A 17,638-nucleotide genomic window follows, 5' to 3' on the forward strand; every position below is an offset into this window, starting at 1 on the left:
AACCACATGGTAAATCAGTCAGACTAAGCTCGGCCAGGCTCTGTCCTCCCACCACTACAGCTGCACTCGCAGCTCTCAGGAATTCCCAGTGCAGTGTCCACTGTTGCTACTTCGGTGACATGGGCCTACTTTTAGAATGTTCATATTCAGATATTATTTTGAAATGCTGCCAAAAATTTTCTGAGCAATGCAAGTGACACAAGAGAAATGGTGATTTTCAGTTTGGATCTCAGCAAAACCTGAACAGAATTTCACAGGATAAAGAAAAGACATTTCTCTAACCCAGGGGCTTTCCTCAAGCAAAATTTTAGAGACTTGCTCCAAACAACATAGGTGTTAAAGCATCTCAAAAAAGAGGTCACAAGAATCTTATAGTAGAAAGCCTTAAGCAACCTAAATATAGAGGTTGCAACCAGCTGTCAGTACAATGCTTTGTAGGGATAGCTTAAAAATCAACATGACGGTTTCCAAATATTTGTAGGTCTATTACATCTAGAGCAGATCTTATATAGTATAGCACCTTTTGCCAACATAACGCAGGTAAAAGGCATCATATGGGTATAACTCACCTCTTAAAACTTCTAGGTTGTTTTGGCCATAAAGAGTGTTTTCTCAACAAGACAAGAAGTATAAAACCTAGTTAGTGTATTGATGTTGTCAAAACAAGAAAACAAGATGGAAACCAGCAAAGCTTGTTTAGATAATTACATACTAAAACATATACACAAGGTATAACAGCTCTTCTCATTAGTATAGTGCTTTGTAAATATTAACTACTAATGAATCCAAAATGTCTGTAAAAAAAGCATTATCTCCATTTTACATATGGGAAAACAGGAACACATGAATAACATGCTCAAGACACAGGGTGAGCTGGGGTTCAGCTCTGGAATTAGAACCCAAGAAGTTTCTAATGTCTAGCAGCAGATAAGACAGGTCTCTTCTCAGAGTTTGCAATCTAAATGGAGCGAGAATACAGCATCCACTAGAATGGGATGAAGAAAGGACAGACATACATTACATACACCATTATGTGGTTACTCAGTTTAGGCATATGTACATGTGGGTGGCTCCATTTTAGGATTTTTTTTTTTTTTTAAATAGTGCATACTGTAGGCACTGCTGCAGAAGTTAGTTTTCAGGAGTGATATGAATGAGCTGAGGGTGTTTGAACCATAAAGAGCAGGACAGAAAATGGCATGAAGACATATGTTGGAGGAGACGAGGGAAATTAAGACTGGCATTATTGGCAGAAAGGATACAAAGGACCTTGTCACAGATGTAAGCAAAGGCTACATGATTTAGGGATTTGAAAGCAGGAACAAGAAGTTTGAACCTGACATCCTGATTAATGGGGAGAATTAAAAATACAACACGACATTATTTCAGAACTATTCTACTTTTTTACCTGCCTGCTGGAAAACCAGAATTTCCGTTCATGGTATGTTGAGAGGTACACAGCATACATCATCCCACTAGTGATAGCTGCGACACAGCCAAAGAAAAGCTTTGCAAAACGTTGAAATAAGACATCTGTAAAAGAATATTAAAAAGCAAAAATACTCCAGAGAAATATAGTACTTTTGTTAATGTGCCAACTTTTCTTTTTTTTTTTTTTTTTTTTTTAAGTTCACATGACTAGTTTACTTACAATTCAGCAAGTTTTTTTAAGGCCCTTAAAATTAACCTAATATTTCATCGTTTTTAAGACACATGAAGAAACCATATAGCAGAGTTGCATTCCTCGAAAGGGATTTTATCCCTCATTCCTCACTAATGCTGAATGGGGATTTCATAGATAAATACCTACACATCATGCTGAAAATTTACCCCCATATTAACGATCATGATTTCTGAAACAATCTAGTAAGGAAATACATCCTAGAGAAAACCAGACTGAACTTTCGATTTTATTACACACACAGTAATAGATGTATACAGGCAACAGAAGGTAACATTCATTAGCTCTCAAGAAAATTGCCACCAATACTTTAACATAACTGTTTCCTTTTTCTTCTTCATGAGTGATAGGGCAGAGCTACTATGGAATTTACAGATTTCTTTAATTCAATCAGCACCCATTTCAACTCTAGCTCCCTCTATTTTGTGTTCAAAATGTTTGAGGGTCTGTAACAAACTTATTGAACTGCCCATACATAAAACAATAAAAGCTTTTAGTTGTTCCATTTCTTAAAAATCTAGAACTATTTTAGTTCTTCTATTCCTGGTGCAGAATTATCAATTCAACCATCCTAATTTATAAGCTACTAGAACAGTGGTGGGCAAACTTTTTGGCCAGAGGGCTACATTGGGGTTGTGAAACGGTATGGAGGGCCGGGTAGGGAAGGTTAGGCTGTGCCTCCCCAAACAGCCTGGCCCCTGCCCCCTATCCACCCCCTCCCACTCCCCACCCCCTTCAGAACCCCCAACCCATCCAACCCCCCCTACTCCTTGTCCCCTGACCTCCCCCTTTGGGGACCCCCCCCACCCCTAACTGCCCCCTGGGACTCCACCCCCATCCAACCCCCCCTACTCCCTGGCCCCTGACAGGCCCCCCAACCCATCCAACCCCCCCCCCCCACACTCCTTGTCCCCTGAGAGCCCCCTCCCAGGACCCCCATCCCTAACCCCCCCATTCCCTGTCCCCCCCTCCCAGGACCCCCCAGGACCCCACCCCCTATCCAACCCCCTGTCTTCTGACTGCCGCCCCCCCCCGAACCTCTGCCCCATCCAACCACCCCCTGTCCCCTGACCTCCCACCCCTTATCCAACCTCCCCTTCCCCCTGCACCCTTACCATGCCACTCAGAGCAGCAGGATAGGCTTATTGGAAAGCCTGGGAGGTGGGCAAGCAAAAGCTGCGCGGTGGAGTAGCTGCAAGGGAGGGAGGACAGCGGTGGAGGGGCCGGGGGTATTGCCTCCCCAGCTGGGAGCTCAGGGGCTGGCCAGGACGGTCCTGTGGGCCAGATGTGGCCCGCAGGCCATAGTTTGCCTACCTCTGTACTAGAAAATTCCAGACTCCATTAAAGGATGTAAGTGTGTACAAATACACACGCACATAAATTTAATGAAGTGTTTTGTTTTTAAATAGGCAAAAAAGTGCAACTTTAAGCAGAGATTTTCTATAATAAGAAATGCAATTTGCACATTGCAAAAAATTGAAACGATCAAGCACTATCCTTTTGCTTCATGATATACAAAGTTTCACCACAAGTAGATTGTAGGGCATGTGTGTATGTTTTTAACCATCCAAAGAATCTCATTCAAAATAATTATTCTATAATTATTGTACTAGAAACATAATTCCGTACAATTTACATAGTTTAATAAGAACAATAAAAAATGAGAAGTTAACAGAAAATGCTGCAGCTTACATTTTGGCGATCTTCCCAGGTTTGGGTTTTCTTTGTTTCTCTCATCTGGAGCCATTTTGTCAGTTTCTGTGCAATTTTGCTTCTTTCTTTGTCGCAGGTCTTCTGCCCCTTAAGATAGTCCCAGAAGTTATTGCAATATATAGTATCATTTCTAAGAAATCTACACAGCAGTTATTGTTACTGACGCAACCTCATATATAGTATATTCAATAAAAGTCCCATTAAACAAAAATGTGTTAAATCAACTTTCTACCTTTATATTGAATATATAACTAACATACAAGAGATCCATCATGAGATCCTTTCGAGAATTCATTAAAGTTTGCTTTGGGGATTGTGATATCCCGCACTGAAAGTTTATTTTATTTCATAGTTACTTTGGCATATAATGAAGAAAACGGGTTGTCTAAATTAATGGATATAGACATGATTCTGTTCTCACACTGTTTTTACACTGGTGTAACTTCATTGACTTGTGATTTATATTAGTGTAAGTTAGATCAGCATCAGGCCCACATTGCTTTTTTAAAAAACCTGCCCGTTACTGCTACTTTTATATAGTTAAGATTTTAAAAGATAAAGATGAATAGTGATGACCTTTTAACTTCCAAAGCTACTCAGATTAAACCCATACATGCTAATTTAACCAAGAATTCATATAGTCAAAAAAGCCAGTCATTTAATGAAGGCACATAGAAAGATTATAGGCCTGTTTCTGCTCTCATTATTATTATTTTCCGTAGAATCCATAATGTTTTCCAAAAATAAAGTCTAAGCCCCCACCCTGATTTTACAATCTAAAGGGCAAAGAGGCTAATTCATAGATATTAAGACCACAAGGGAACGTTTTTATGAATCCAGTCTGACCTACTGCATAAGATAGGCCTTGGAATTTCATCCAGTAACTGGGGCTCAATTAGAGCATCTCTTCTAAAAAGCCATCCAATCTTAATTTAAAGACATCAATCTTTACATCCTATGGTAAACCTTTACAACTGTTAATTATTTTCACTGCTAAAAAATTGCACTTATTTACAGTTTAAGTTTGTCTAGCTTCAGTTTCCAGTCATTAGACCTAAAAGTTCAGGAAAAGGATATAACATACAAATAGATGGTTCAAATTGGTGTCTGGCCTATTAGGAAATACGGTTTAAAAACACAATGTTTTAAATTATATTTTCAGTAAAATATATAGATCTATAATCTGACAAGTCTTTTTTGTACTCAATGCAAATTTTCCATCTACTTCAATGGGAACAGGTTTGGGAATATGATTGACAAAAGAAATCTCTAGCGCGCCTAAATTTGATGATGGTAGCATGGTATAAAAATCCAAATAAATATAGATGGAGTTAGTTCCCACCTTGCTCTAAAGAGATTAAAAAAAGTTAGACAGTAATGTTAAAAACTCAGTGCATTAGAACAGACACATAATTTATGTTTATACAATATGAAGAAGTAAAATCTACATGTAAGTGTTTAATGATATTTTGTGTGCATTTTAGCAGGAAAGCTTAGATGCCTTACTCTGTCATACTAGCCATTACCAAATCAATATCAGTAGGCTACCACTGTAGCTAGTGCCTACATATATATATATTTTTGGCAAACAAACAATCTAAATTTTAATTATAACAGATGCTTGCAGTAAACTCTGAATTTATCAGTAATCACAGAAAAATCCCCAAACTTAAAACTTCCATTTCTGATATAAATACACATCAGTCCACAAAATGATCTGGACATTGGTTTTTTGGATTGCTTAACAGCTACCAAAATCAATAAACAAAATATACAAGTATGCTATTTCTGTTTGATTTGCAGTTCCCTTAAACAAGAAAGAAATGTTGTTTCCACTTCTGTAAATCCTTTTAATTAAGTGAAATGAAAGTCAAGCAAGGTGACAACTAAAAATAAGTCCAGGATTTTGATTTTATGACACAGCCTCTAGTTCAGAGATTCTCAAACTTTTGTACTGGTGACCCCTTTCACATAGCAAGCCTCTAAGTGCGACTCCCCTTATAAATTAAAAATACTTTTTTATATATTTAACACCATTATAAATGCTGTAGGCAAAGCAGGGTTTGGGGTGGAGACTGACAGCTCACTACCCCCCACATAACCTCATGACCCCCGAGAGGTCCCGACCCCCAGTTTGAGAACCCCTGCTCTAGTTCCTTCATCTCTAGCAACTTCTCATCTTAAATGACCACTTCATAGTGTTCCAAAGTTCCCAGTACAATTGTCTTCAACTTTTAGTGAAAGACCTCCTCTGTTCAACTTCCTGATATGCCTGTGCAGAAAGTAAGGCTTCACTTTAATTGTTTATAAAATGATGTTGGGTTAAATTCATTTATAGTTCAGAATAATTTGATCCTTTTACATGTGTAATGCTGAGATTACAGATTTGACAACTGTATAAAAACTTCTGGATATTCAGCACCACGTACCAAAACAATGCATTTTTGGATACTTTCATGCAACAGCAACGACCAGCAGACAGAAATCATCAAGGTTTTCTGGTTTATCCTAAAAACTATGAAGTTATATGCAATTAGATCTCTGTGTTGGACGCTCGTGTTCACTTGGAGGGCCATAGATTTTACGGGTTCACCCATCCAGGTCCAGTTGCAGGATTGGGACGATGAAGTGTTTCCGTAGAAACTAAAATAACTTACAAGAGGACAATGTCAACTTAACTCATGTTATGAAACTGACTAGATTTCAACAGTAGTTTCAGGAGCCAGCACAAGGCTTAAAACTCCCTACCAACTTCCGTGATTTTACAAGATTTTTCTGGTTCTTTTATTTTTGGGGGTGAGAAGAAGGATTATAACTACATAAGCAACAAGGGAAAACTGACCATACACAGAGTGATTTCAAAACACAAAATAAATTGAAAAAAATATTTTTCTCTCTAGTCTTTCAAGTACAGTAATCCTTCAACTACAGTAGTAAATTTATTTTGTTTTTAAAATGGCAGCATCCTGACAAGAATAGTCCCATGTTTCTAACATAAAACTCATCCCAATTTAAGAACATCTGGATATGGTATCACTGTTCTCTGGCTCCAAAAGTGCCACAGGTTTTTTTTCCATAAAGTCAGTATTTGCAATTATAGAAATTTCCCATTTACAGAACTTGTAGAAATCCAATAATTGTAAGCATTACCATTGTTTCATCTAGTGTGGTTTAGAGTAAAAGGAAAATAGCATGGAGTAGGTGGATTTGTGATCAGTAAGCCACTGCAGAGTACACAGGAGTGAAGACAGCTGCCCAGATCAGCAATTAGTAAAGCAACAAGTGGTCTGCAGGCAGCAAACTTTGACGAACGCGAAGTTTAGCTTTGTCTTCACACAAGGCAGGGTGACGAGGAGATCCTCCAATCGGTGCAAAACGAAACAAGGGTGCAGGCTCATGGAGCCACTTAAAAGCCTTGTGATATTTAGTTAAACGCGTATGTTTCAAAACACACGAAGACGAGCCCGGAGCAGCAACCCGGGGCGCCCGATCACACCCAGCTCCTGCCATCGAACGCGACACGACCGGCTCCGCTGCCGTTTCCACAATCACCTGTGACCCAAATCACCGGGGCAACCCCGCCCCTCCCCTCCAACGGCCCGCGGAACCCCTCACCCCAGCGAGCGCAGGCCGCCGCCGCGCCCCCCGCCGCGGAACGGACTCGCTCCGGGAACTTCACGGCCGCGTCAGGCAGGGGCGGCGCACGAGCAGCCCCCGTTGTCACGGGCACCAATTCCCCCCGCCCCAGCCCAGGTCCCGCGGCTCCTAACGCCCGCCTGGCAGAGCCCCAGCCCCACGCACCTCCCCCCGGCCCCACAGCCATGGCCGGCCTAGCGCCCCGGCGGAGGATGATACGGGGGCACACGCCATGAAGCCTCTCACCTTCCTCCATCCCCAGCGTCCGGCCGAGCCGCAAGGGCTCCCGCCTGCTCCTCCCGCCGCCCTCTCCAGGGCGAGGGCGTCTGGTCCGCGGTCCCCGCGGCCTCTCCTCCCTGTGGTCCCGGGAGCGGATCGGCTCAAACACCCAAGGAGCGGCGGCCGCTCCTCCCTTCCTGCTGCTCCCGGTGTCGCCCCCGCCTCAGGGGGAACCCTAGTCTCAGGGAGCGGGGAGGTGACCGGAGCACACAAGTGCAAGTACCGAGGCAATTTGGGTCTCAAATCACTTCCGGTATGATGGGGCGGGGCAGGAACATAGTGATGCTCACCCAGGTTTCAGAGTAGCAGCCCTGTTAGTCTGTGTTCGCAAAAAGAAAAGGAGTACTTGTGGCACCTTAGAGACTAACCAATTTATTTGAGCATAAGCTTTCCTGAGCTACAGCTCACTTCATGGGATGCATTCAGTGGAAAATTTACAGTGGGGAGATTTATATACATAGAGAACGTGAAACAATGGGTGTTACCATACACACTGTAACAAGAGAGAGATTACTTAAGGTGAGGTATTACCAGGAGGGGGGGAGGGGGAGACCTTTCACAGCGATAATTAAGGTGGGCCATTTCCAGCGGTTGACAAGAACGTCTGAGGAACAGTGCGGGGTGGAGGGGGGAATAAACATGGGGAAATAGTTTTACTTTGTGTAATGACCCATCCACTCCCAGTCTCTATTCAAGCCAAAGATAATTGTATCCAGTTTGCAAATTAATTCCAATTCAGCAGTTTCTCGTTGGAGTCTGTTCTTGAAGTGTTTTTTGTTGAAGAATTGCAACTTTTAGGTCTGTAATCGAGTGACCAAAAGATTGAAGTGTTCTCCGACTGGTTTTTGAATGTTACAATTCTTGACATCTGATTTGTGTCCATTTATTCTTTTACGTAGAGACTGTCCAGTTTGAACAATGTACATGGCATTGCTGGCACATGATGGCATATATCACATTGGTGGATGTGTAGGTGAACGAGCCTCTGATAGTGTGGCTGATGTGATTAGGCCCGATGATGGTGTCCCCTGAATAGATATGTGGACGCAGTTGGCAACGGGCTTTGTTGCAAGGATAGGTTCCTGGGTTAGTGGTTCTGTTGTGTGGTTGCTGGTGAGTATTTGCTTCAGGTTGAGGGGCTGTCTGTAAGCAAAGACTGGCCTGTCTCCCAAGATCTGAGAGAGTGATGGATTGTCCTTCAGGATAGGTTGTAGATCCTTGTTTCAGAGTAACAGCCGTGTTAGTCTGTATTCGCAAAAAGAAAAGGAGTACTTGTGGCACCTTAGAGACTAACCAATTTATTTGAGCATGATGCACTGGAGAGGTTTTAGTTGGGGGCTGAAGGTGATGGCTAGTGGCGTTCTGTTATTTTCTTTGTTGGGCCTGTCCTGTAGTAGGTGACTTCTGGTACTCTTCTGGCTCTGTCAAACTGGCTCACACAGTTTCCACTCCCATGGGTGCAACTTCATTTTCCACTAGTCTGTCCTGCCTAAAGCTCTGAGACTCACCCACACACCCAGAGGGGCAAAGCTAATGGGGTGCTGAGTGAACCAGCTACAAGCTCTCAGATATCACCATGGATTAAAATCATGTGTGGTTTTTTCCAGATATATAGACTGGGTTTCTTTTTATTTGCATCCTAGGTTCTGCATCTTTAGGATGTACTTGGATTGTGTTTTCAAGCTATTCTTGGCAATGCCAGGACTAGAAATGTACTTTAAAAACAAAGCAGAAGGAGAGATTCTCATGCATTCACATAACTTCAGGAGCTGGGGCTTCAAGAAAATACCAAATATCATGTGACTTGTAATAAAAATCACAAGCCTTGACAACATTGTAACTAGAAAGCAGTTTCAATATCCCCTTCCCTGAGATGGCAATTCCACAATAAACAAGGCTAAAAACCAGGGCTGCATTGTCACAACTGTCAGTGTTGCCTCCTCTGCACTTAGCGCAGCCCTGACTTTGTATGTCCCAGAGGCATACAGAAAGCACAAGCTCTTCTAAGTTGGGTGAAGGGCATCATTCTTCAAATCCTGTTCTATCATGAAGATATGGATCAAGGCAATCCAGGCTGTTTCCACATCCAAGACAAGGGCCTTAGGGCCCTGCCTCTGCTATGGCTACCCTTTGCTACAACCAGCAACTGGGTAATGATTAGCAAAGCTCAGCTTAGATGGCCAGGTCATGTTATCAGAACGGGTGAGGAAAGACTCATGGCAAAAGTCCTCTATGGTGAACTGAGACTCAGAAAACCCAGGAAGGGTGGTCAACATAAATGCTTCAAAGACATCCTTAAGGAGAATCTCAATTCATGTGGCATAAACATTCATAACCTCCAAGGACAGACCTGAATGGAGAGCAGCTATCAATAAAGGTTGTAAACACGGTGAGAAAGGCAGATGTGCAAAACTGATTGAAAAAAGGGCCTTGTATCATTGCAAGTCTTCAGTGGGAGCCTATGCATTCCTATGCAACATCTGCTCATGGCATTGCTCCTCACAGGGTAGACTATACCACCAAAAGAAAACACACACATGCTGTGATGGCATTGTTGGATATGACGGACAGCCATACATTTTGCTTTGGGTGGTTGTGGCATAGGCACCCTTATGGGGAGTTGCCTCCTGTCAAAACGGCAGAGGGTCCTCTATGGGTACTGTAGATGCTAGTAACTGGCCATCCCTGAGGGCTCTGCTAAAGTGGCATAAGAGCCTTCAACACAGAGCTTTCTGTCCCAGGAGTGTGGGGGTGATATTCTCCTTAGTGGTCTCTATTCCATGGGACTGAGATCATAGCTTTCTTTGTAGGCCTTTTTGCTCCACGGGAGTATACAGCCTTATGCTACAGGCTGTACATGATGATGTCACTGTAATGTCTTCACATGACTTCAGAGCTGTATCACAAAGACCCCATGACAAAAGGTCCCCGATATTTTGGGAACAGCTCTTACTTCAGACTGACAAACTCATTACACCAAACACTTTTCTTGAAGGGTAATTATTCATAAGGGATATCCTGTGACGTCTTCAGAAAGCTTGTAATTTCTCCAGATTTATAACCATTGTGAGATGTATGTATGGGTAATATTAAAGAGCAATGTATTTATAGTGAAAGTGTACTTGATGGACCTGGGGTAGAAATTAATCGCCAAAGGGTAATGTGCCTCGAGAATGACTCATCTAAGCAAGAAGGAGTTGTCACCCTTCCCTAATTAGCTGGCAAGGTAAGGCAAGGCTTAGTTGATCAGCCTTGCTCCCTCCCAAAACTATCAATGGCAAACCATCAGAGGCACTATCAAACAATCAAAACCTCTTAGAGGTGAAAAAGAAACATTACGACAGAGAGAGCTGTTCCAGGGTCATGAATAGAAACAAAAGACTTATAGCAGAGTGTATTCCTTCTCTGAGGAAATACCTTGGGAAGCAAGGGTGCTTTCATTAACATTTTGGATCCTGGTTATTGAGAAACCAGCCAGCTCTGCAATAGAGACTGAACTTGTGTGGAAAATCTACTTTATTAGATAGGGAAGGTAACTATTGATAAGTGTAGACCCAGGATCACATTTTATGATTTTGCTTTGTATTGTTACCACTTGTTTCCACCACTCTCTTATTTCTAGTTATATCTTTAGTCTTATTTAAATAAACCTTATTTTGTTTTATCATAAGTGCTCACAAGTGCCATGTGGTTTATAGGAGCAATGGTTTAAAGTAAAACTGTAAACAGGGGTGCACCTCACTGGAATTTCTGTGAGTAGCCAGTGTCAAGGACTGGCTATCACAGGGGAGTGATTTAAGGTAGCTTGGATATTGGGGTGCATCTACTGTTAACCTGCAAGGCAAAATTAGGGCCCAGAGGAGAGTGCTTGAAAGGCTGATGGTGCCAGGAAGCTGATATAACGCTGACAGATCCCAGTCGTCGGCAGGCGGGATTGAACCTGGGACTTCTAGAGTTTAGCGAATGAGCCTCTACCGCATGAGCTAAAAACCAACTGCCTGTTAGTTAAGGCTGTAGAACAGACTCATTTTATCTCTCATTCTGAGTGGTCTCGATGCCACCAGATGGGACAGAACATCACACCCAGGTGGTGTGTGGGTTACACTGACACCTAGCTAGCACAACAAAAGACTCTTTTGCTCGAGGTGGGATAACAAGTTGACTCACAGGCTTGGGTACCCCAAGAACCATCACAGGAGTCATATGCATGGGCCTACTGAGGCTAGTGGTTAATCCAGCCCTGATCCCCACCAATGGTGTTTCTATGTCTTCGTGCATTTGCACCATTATCTCCTGTATTGTGTACTACTTCAGTTATAAGGTCTTCCATTCAAGAGCTTGTCATTCTACAAGTACTGTAGAAGAGCATAGTGGTCATTTTCACCATTCCATGGATAATATTAAGATGAGAAAAAGTATGGGTTACTTTTGTTGATGAAGGTCCTAAGTTCTATTCCTGATGATGAGTTGGGGTATGCGGCCGTGGATTCATTACAATATGGTAGTTCCCATCCAGGTTCTGTTTTGTCGTGCAGCTGTGGCCACATATATACAGACACCCCAGATCTGTTTTATGTTATTACTTCAGAGGGGACTTGAACTCCTGTGGCCCATCAGATGCTGAGCGTGAGTTTGTCTAACAGAGGGAGTATGTAATACACGGCTGTGTCTGTCCGCTATGCATATAGTAACTAACTCCAGAGACTACAGAAGCCTGTACTTATAGTTAACAGGGTTAGTTATTCTTTTATCTCATAGGAACATAGGGCATAGGTTTGGAAGAGGCCTTCTGGGTCATTGAGTCCAGTCCCCTGTTTTGTCAGGCAACCCCTTCAGATAATCTCAAATTGAAAGACTTGGGGATTTGGGGGCGAGATCCAGTGTCGTGTGAAATCAGTTGGAGACTTTCCATTGTCTTTGATGGGTGTTGGATCAGGCCTCATGGTGTGTGCGGTTAGGCAGTCATGGGTACACTACAGAATGGCAGACAACATTCCCTTTGCATATGGTCTAGGCAGAATTCTGCCACCCCATTGAGTGAGTCTTGCCTGAATGAGGACTGAGGGTGCACTGCAAGATTTGATCCACCATCTTTTGAAACAAGTGTATATTCTGAGTTTCTAAATACTTATTAAGACATTGTAATTGCAAAACAATAGGTTAGAAGAAAACTGGAACAAAATAACTGATACTTGGGTAATACCTATTATGATTTGGTTTCATGATGTTTGAGTATGTTGGGGGCTGTCTGAGATCAGGGCAGGGTGGGGCAGGGCAGAGCGACAGAGCAGAGCTCTGCTATGTCCAGTTCTCCACTGATGTAAGGTTGGGCTGCCCACATTCAGCCTTGACTTTGTGTTGGGGCTAGATGGGTCTGAATCAGGGAACCCCAAGCAACTGCCTGCAGATAGCCCTCTCCACTACATCTGAGTACAGCACAGACATAGTGGAGCAGCAGGGCGTACACATTTATTTATAAGACTCGGAAGAAAGTTGTCTGACAAGTCATATGAAGAGGTTTGCGGGAATTGCCTTGAGGGAACTGATTTTTCTCCTGCAGGCCAATGTCTGATCAACTACTGGAAAACCAATTTGAGTACTTGTCTAGCAGCAGCCAAAAGGAAAAAGGAAATTAATCTGTGTATTCTAGTGGAGCATAAAATGAGATTTAGAGGTTTCCTGGACATTTTTAATAAAGTTTGAAGTACTTTTTCAGCTCTTTATTTATTGAATAGTTAAAAACTTGCTTTGCTTATGTCTTTAATGGTCCATAAATTATCCCCTGCATATTTTACTGTAATTGTTTTTTGATATATTTTATTTCACTTTTAACTTTGTTCTATTGTATGTTTAAGCAAGTACTTTCTGGGATAAATGACAGTCAATAACAATAATTATTATTTGTTAAAATACTTTTGACTCATAAAAGTATGCATGTAACTAACCCAAGTAACTGCATGATCTTATGCTGCAATCTTGTCCTTCCTGAACCTGCCCCATACCTGCTTTTTTGTTACTTTGCCTTGTCACATCACTTCTAAAGTTAGGCTCCAATTTTCTGAGAACACTTAAGCATGTGAGTAAATTTATGCAGTATATAGTCTCACTGAACACAATAGGACTACTCATAATACACAAGACACACATACACATACACACACGTAGTTTTTTATATTATATATTATTGGTGTGTGTATATATACATACATGTATATACACACACACATAGATACGCACCCAGCAATAACATACATTCTTGATTTCTTGGTGTGTTAATAGGGTCAATGTCACAAAGCTGAAAACAATTGTGAGCCAAATCAGCTGGGAGGAAGAATTTAATCAGAAAAATGTGAATGTAATTGAGAATCATTTAAGAACACTTTACTAGATGACCAAAAAGCCACAATCCCACAACTCTGGAAGATGGCCATGTTGGTTAAAAACCAACCTGGTTTAGAGGGGAAATGAAGGCAGCTGTAAAAAAATAAATATATAATATACAAAAGAAAGAAAGGAAAAGTAGATAGTAATGAATATAAATCAGACGTTAGGAACTGTATAAGATTAATAAGGGAAACTAAAGGCCACAACAAGACATCTATGGCCGGCAGAGTTAAGGACAATAAAAAGGAGTTTTAAAAAATATGTTAGGAACAAAAAGAATCCTGACAATGGTATTGATCCATTACCAGATAGAAACAGTAAAATGATCAATAATAATGCAGAAAAGGGAAAGGTATTCAGTAAATATTATTGTTCTGTATTTGGAAAAAAAACAGATGAATCAATCTCATCATATGGTGATGATGACAGTCTTTCCATTCCACTAGTATCTCTGGAGGACGTTAAACAGAAGACTGTAAAGTTAGACATTTTAAAATCAGCAGGTCCAGATAACTTACGTTCAAGAGTTTTAAAAGAGCTGGCTAAGGAGCTCACTGGACCATTAACACTGATTTTCAATAAGCCTTGGAGCACTGGGGAATTTTCAGAAGACTGAAAGAAAGCTAATATTGTGCCAATTTTTAAAAGGGGTAAACAGGATATCCTGGGTAATTATCGGCTGTCATCCTGACATCGATCCTGAGCAAGATACGGAAGCGGCTGAAATGGGACTTGATTAATAAAGAACTAAAGGAAGACACTAATTAATGCAAATCATCATGAGTTTATGGAAAATAAGTCCTGTCAAACTAACTTGATTTGTTTTTTGTTTTTGGTGAGATTACAAGTTTCAGATAAAGGTAACAATGTTGATGCAATATACTTAGACTTCTCTAAGTCATTTGACTTGTACCGCATGACATTTTGATTTTAAAACTAGACTATAAAATTAATATGGCACACATTAAATGGATTAAAAACTGGCTAACAGATAGGTCTCAGAATGTAACTGTAAATGGAGAATAATCTTTGAGCAGTCTGTTTCCAGTGAGTGTGTCCCAGAGGGACTGGTTCCTGCCCCTGCAATATTTAATATTTTTATCAAGGACCTGGAAGAAAACATAAAATCATCACTGATAAAGTGAAGATGACACAAAAATTGGCAGAGTGGTAAATAATGAAGGGGACAGGCCACTGCTTCAGAGTGATCTAGATCACTTGTAAACTGGGAACAAGCAAACAATATGCATTTTAATATGGCTAAATGTATACATCTGGAAACAAAGAACAAAATGTAGGTCATCATTACAGAATGGGGGACTCTATCCTGGAAAGCAGTGACTCTGAAACAGATTTGGCGGGATAATCAGCTGAACATGAGATCCCAGAGTGACACTCTGGCCAAAAGAGCTAATGTGCTAATCATGTGAGATGCATAAGTGAGTAGCTTAACAAAAAGAAGGTAAAGGGGTGACTTGATTACTGTCTATAAGTAACTACTGGGGAACTATATTTAATAATGGGCTCTTCAATCTAGAAAGGTATAACATGATCCAATGGCTACAAGTTTAAGATAGACAAATTCAGATTGGAAATAAGGTGTAAATTTTTAACGGTCAGAGTAATTAACCATTGGAACTTACCAAAGGTCATGGTGGATTCTCCATTGCTGGCTATTTTAAAATCAAGATTGGATGTTTTTCTAAAAGAGATGCTCTGGGAATTATTTTGGGGAAATTCTATGGTCTGTGCTATACAGGAAGTCAGACTAGATCATCATAACAGTCCCTTCTGGCCTTAAAATCTATGAATCATAGGTATAAAATTACTCACATGCATAAGTGTTTGTGGGATGAAGACCTTAGACTGTAATACCATCTCCTGGTGGCAAGGACCATGTATTTCTATTTGTTCTGTACATTGCCTAACATTTTTAATAAGAAACAAGAAAGAACAAAGGAGAACACAGCAAGTCTGTGACAAGACGTGAGTATATGTGGGGGTGAGAAGGGGCAGGAGGAAGGGTCTGAAATAATTTAAAAAAGCAAAAATTTGGGAGAACAACAATCTAAAAACAAAAGTGAAGATACCAAACACAACTGTAAGAATACATAGAATTAAAAATGGATGAAAGAGCCACAAATTGTACCAAACTCTTGTGCTTCCAGGGTGTGCTGTGTTATTCTTCTATTTTATCACCAGCATAGTAACAACAGGAAAAAATTGGCAGGTCTGACAATTCAGAATGAATATATTAGGCTGTGTCTTCCATAGCACATATATGTTTTTATTTAGTTACAGAAGGTCTTTTGCTAACTACATGAGGAGATGTTTAAGGAACATGTTTCTTTCACAATGTAATAATATTAGTTTGCATAAATTATACATTGAATAGAAAAGCACCCTTTTCTTTGGAAAAGAGTGCAATGGACTTTTCTTCTTGAAGAATCCTCTGCAGCCCAGATACAATCTTCAGGATTCTCCCACCCTATTTTTCTCATCTCCTACTTGATTCCAATGCAGCTTCTAATGCTTCTGATTACTCCAGTCTTTTTGACTTCCTTGAACAAGAAGCCCATGAGTCAGATTATGTCAAGTTCTTCAATGTAAATCCAGTTTAGCGTTAGTGGCATCAATGGATCTGATCTAGATTTACACCAGTGAAACTAAGATCAGAACTTGGGACTGTGTTTCTAGCATTTTCCTCTTCAGGCTTGAATCCTTCAGGCTAGGGTACCTCTCCACCATCTCCTCTCCAAAGCAAGGGCTCACCCGCTGCGCATGAGCCTATCGCTGCTAGTGGTCAACTTTGTACCACCTTAAATACACCCACTCCGTTCTTTGTATTGTCACCCATCAAATATTTGTACACCATTATCATGAGCCCTTTTGACTTAATTGACTAATGTGCTTCTTTATTCCATGTGAAACACACAGCATTCACTTCCAATCTTAGGTGGTTTCTTGCTGCAGCCTGAGCTTCTTCTCTTGTCATGTTGATAGCTTTCAGTTGTGCATTTCTGTGTTGTCATTGGTCTACCCTGTTGCCTCTTATTCCAGGGGACTTCAATTCAGCAGCTGTCTTGTTTGGTTGTTCAATACTTTCCTCCATCTGTGTCCTAGCTATCTCAATTTTCATTCCAGATGTAAGCAGGGTCTGAATGCTCTCCCCTGACATCTAGTGGTGAGCTAGGGGAAAAAGACTTCAGGAACAGACCATATCTGTATAAACACAACTACTCTACCTAGGTATTCAGCAAAGGGAGTGCTTTGCCAAAGGAATCAAATTTGGGTGGTGTAGAGTTACAAATCATTTTAGTAATGAGTGCAGAAGCAATGAAATATAATTATGCTCATTGTATAAGTAAAGCGCAGCAGAACTGTACTTAGCCTGACCTGATTGAGGGGGTCATCCTAAACTGAACCTCACTCGCTAAGCAGGTGGTAGGGATGCCAAATTCCAGTGAACAGAGCGGGGTGGGAACAGCTGTTTCTACTTAGTCTGTCTAAGCAGTCCCAAACACCATTTGACCCTTTCCTCTTCAGTGTTTAAAGACAGAGCTGGTTAGACTCAATTCAAAGTCTCTGTTTTGTTCAGAGATCAGTAGAGCTGATATTTCTGATAACCAGGTGTATGTGTTAAGTCTTAGGCCATGTCTACACTACAAAGTTAAGTCAACTTCATGTAAGTTGATATTGAGCCTCCGATTTAAGCAAGTTGATCTTGTGTGTCCACACTATGCTCAACGTGTTGACGGAGTGCATCCTCACTAGCAGGGCTTGCATCGACGCCCAGATCACTACACTGTGGGTAGCTATCCCACAGTGCATGTAGCTGAGTGGAATATTGGGTTAGGCTTGCAATGCCTTATGGGACCAAAACATTGGCGCGGTTGATTATGGGAACATGGCGTGAGGCTCCTATGATGCATGGGATACCTTCCT

The 17,638-nt window shown here is 41.2% G+C and overlaps 1 protein-coding gene across 7 annotated transcripts in view; it reads right to left on the reverse strand.

Annotated features, from left to right (window-relative positions):
* Positions 1–7,455, reverse strand: part of DPY19L4 (dpy-19 like 4) — a 49,128-nt gene extending 41,673 nt beyond the window's left edge. For 3 of the 7 annotated variants that reach the window (XR_013345090.1, XR_013345089.1, XM_077809994.1), the window contains exons 1-3: positions 5,824–6,993; positions 3,374–3,481; positions 1,409–1,533 (exon numbers count right to left, since the gene is read on the reverse strand). Coding sequence is in view for 5 of the 7 variants with exons in the window: in XM_077809994.1 (XP_077666120.1) it covers positions 1,409–1,533; positions 3,374–3,481; positions 5,824–5,836 (246 nt within the window). In the remaining 2 variants the exon portion in view is untranslated. Of the gene's footprint in view, positions 1–1,408; positions 1,534–3,373; positions 3,482–5,823; positions 6,996–7,276 lie in introns of those variants that run through there. The other 4 variants (XM_077809995.1, XM_077809996.1, XM_077809998.1 and 1 more) reach the window with 4 other exon arrangements.
* Positions 7,456–17,638: the final 10,183 nt, after the last annotated feature.

This window comes from Eretmochelys imbricata, chromosome 2 (assembly GCF_965152235.1).
Source record: "Eretmochelys imbricata isolate rEreImb1 chromosome 2, rEreImb1.hap1, whole genome shotgun sequence".
Taxonomy (NCBI): Eukaryota; Metazoa; Chordata; order Testudines; family Cheloniidae; genus Eretmochelys; species Eretmochelys imbricata.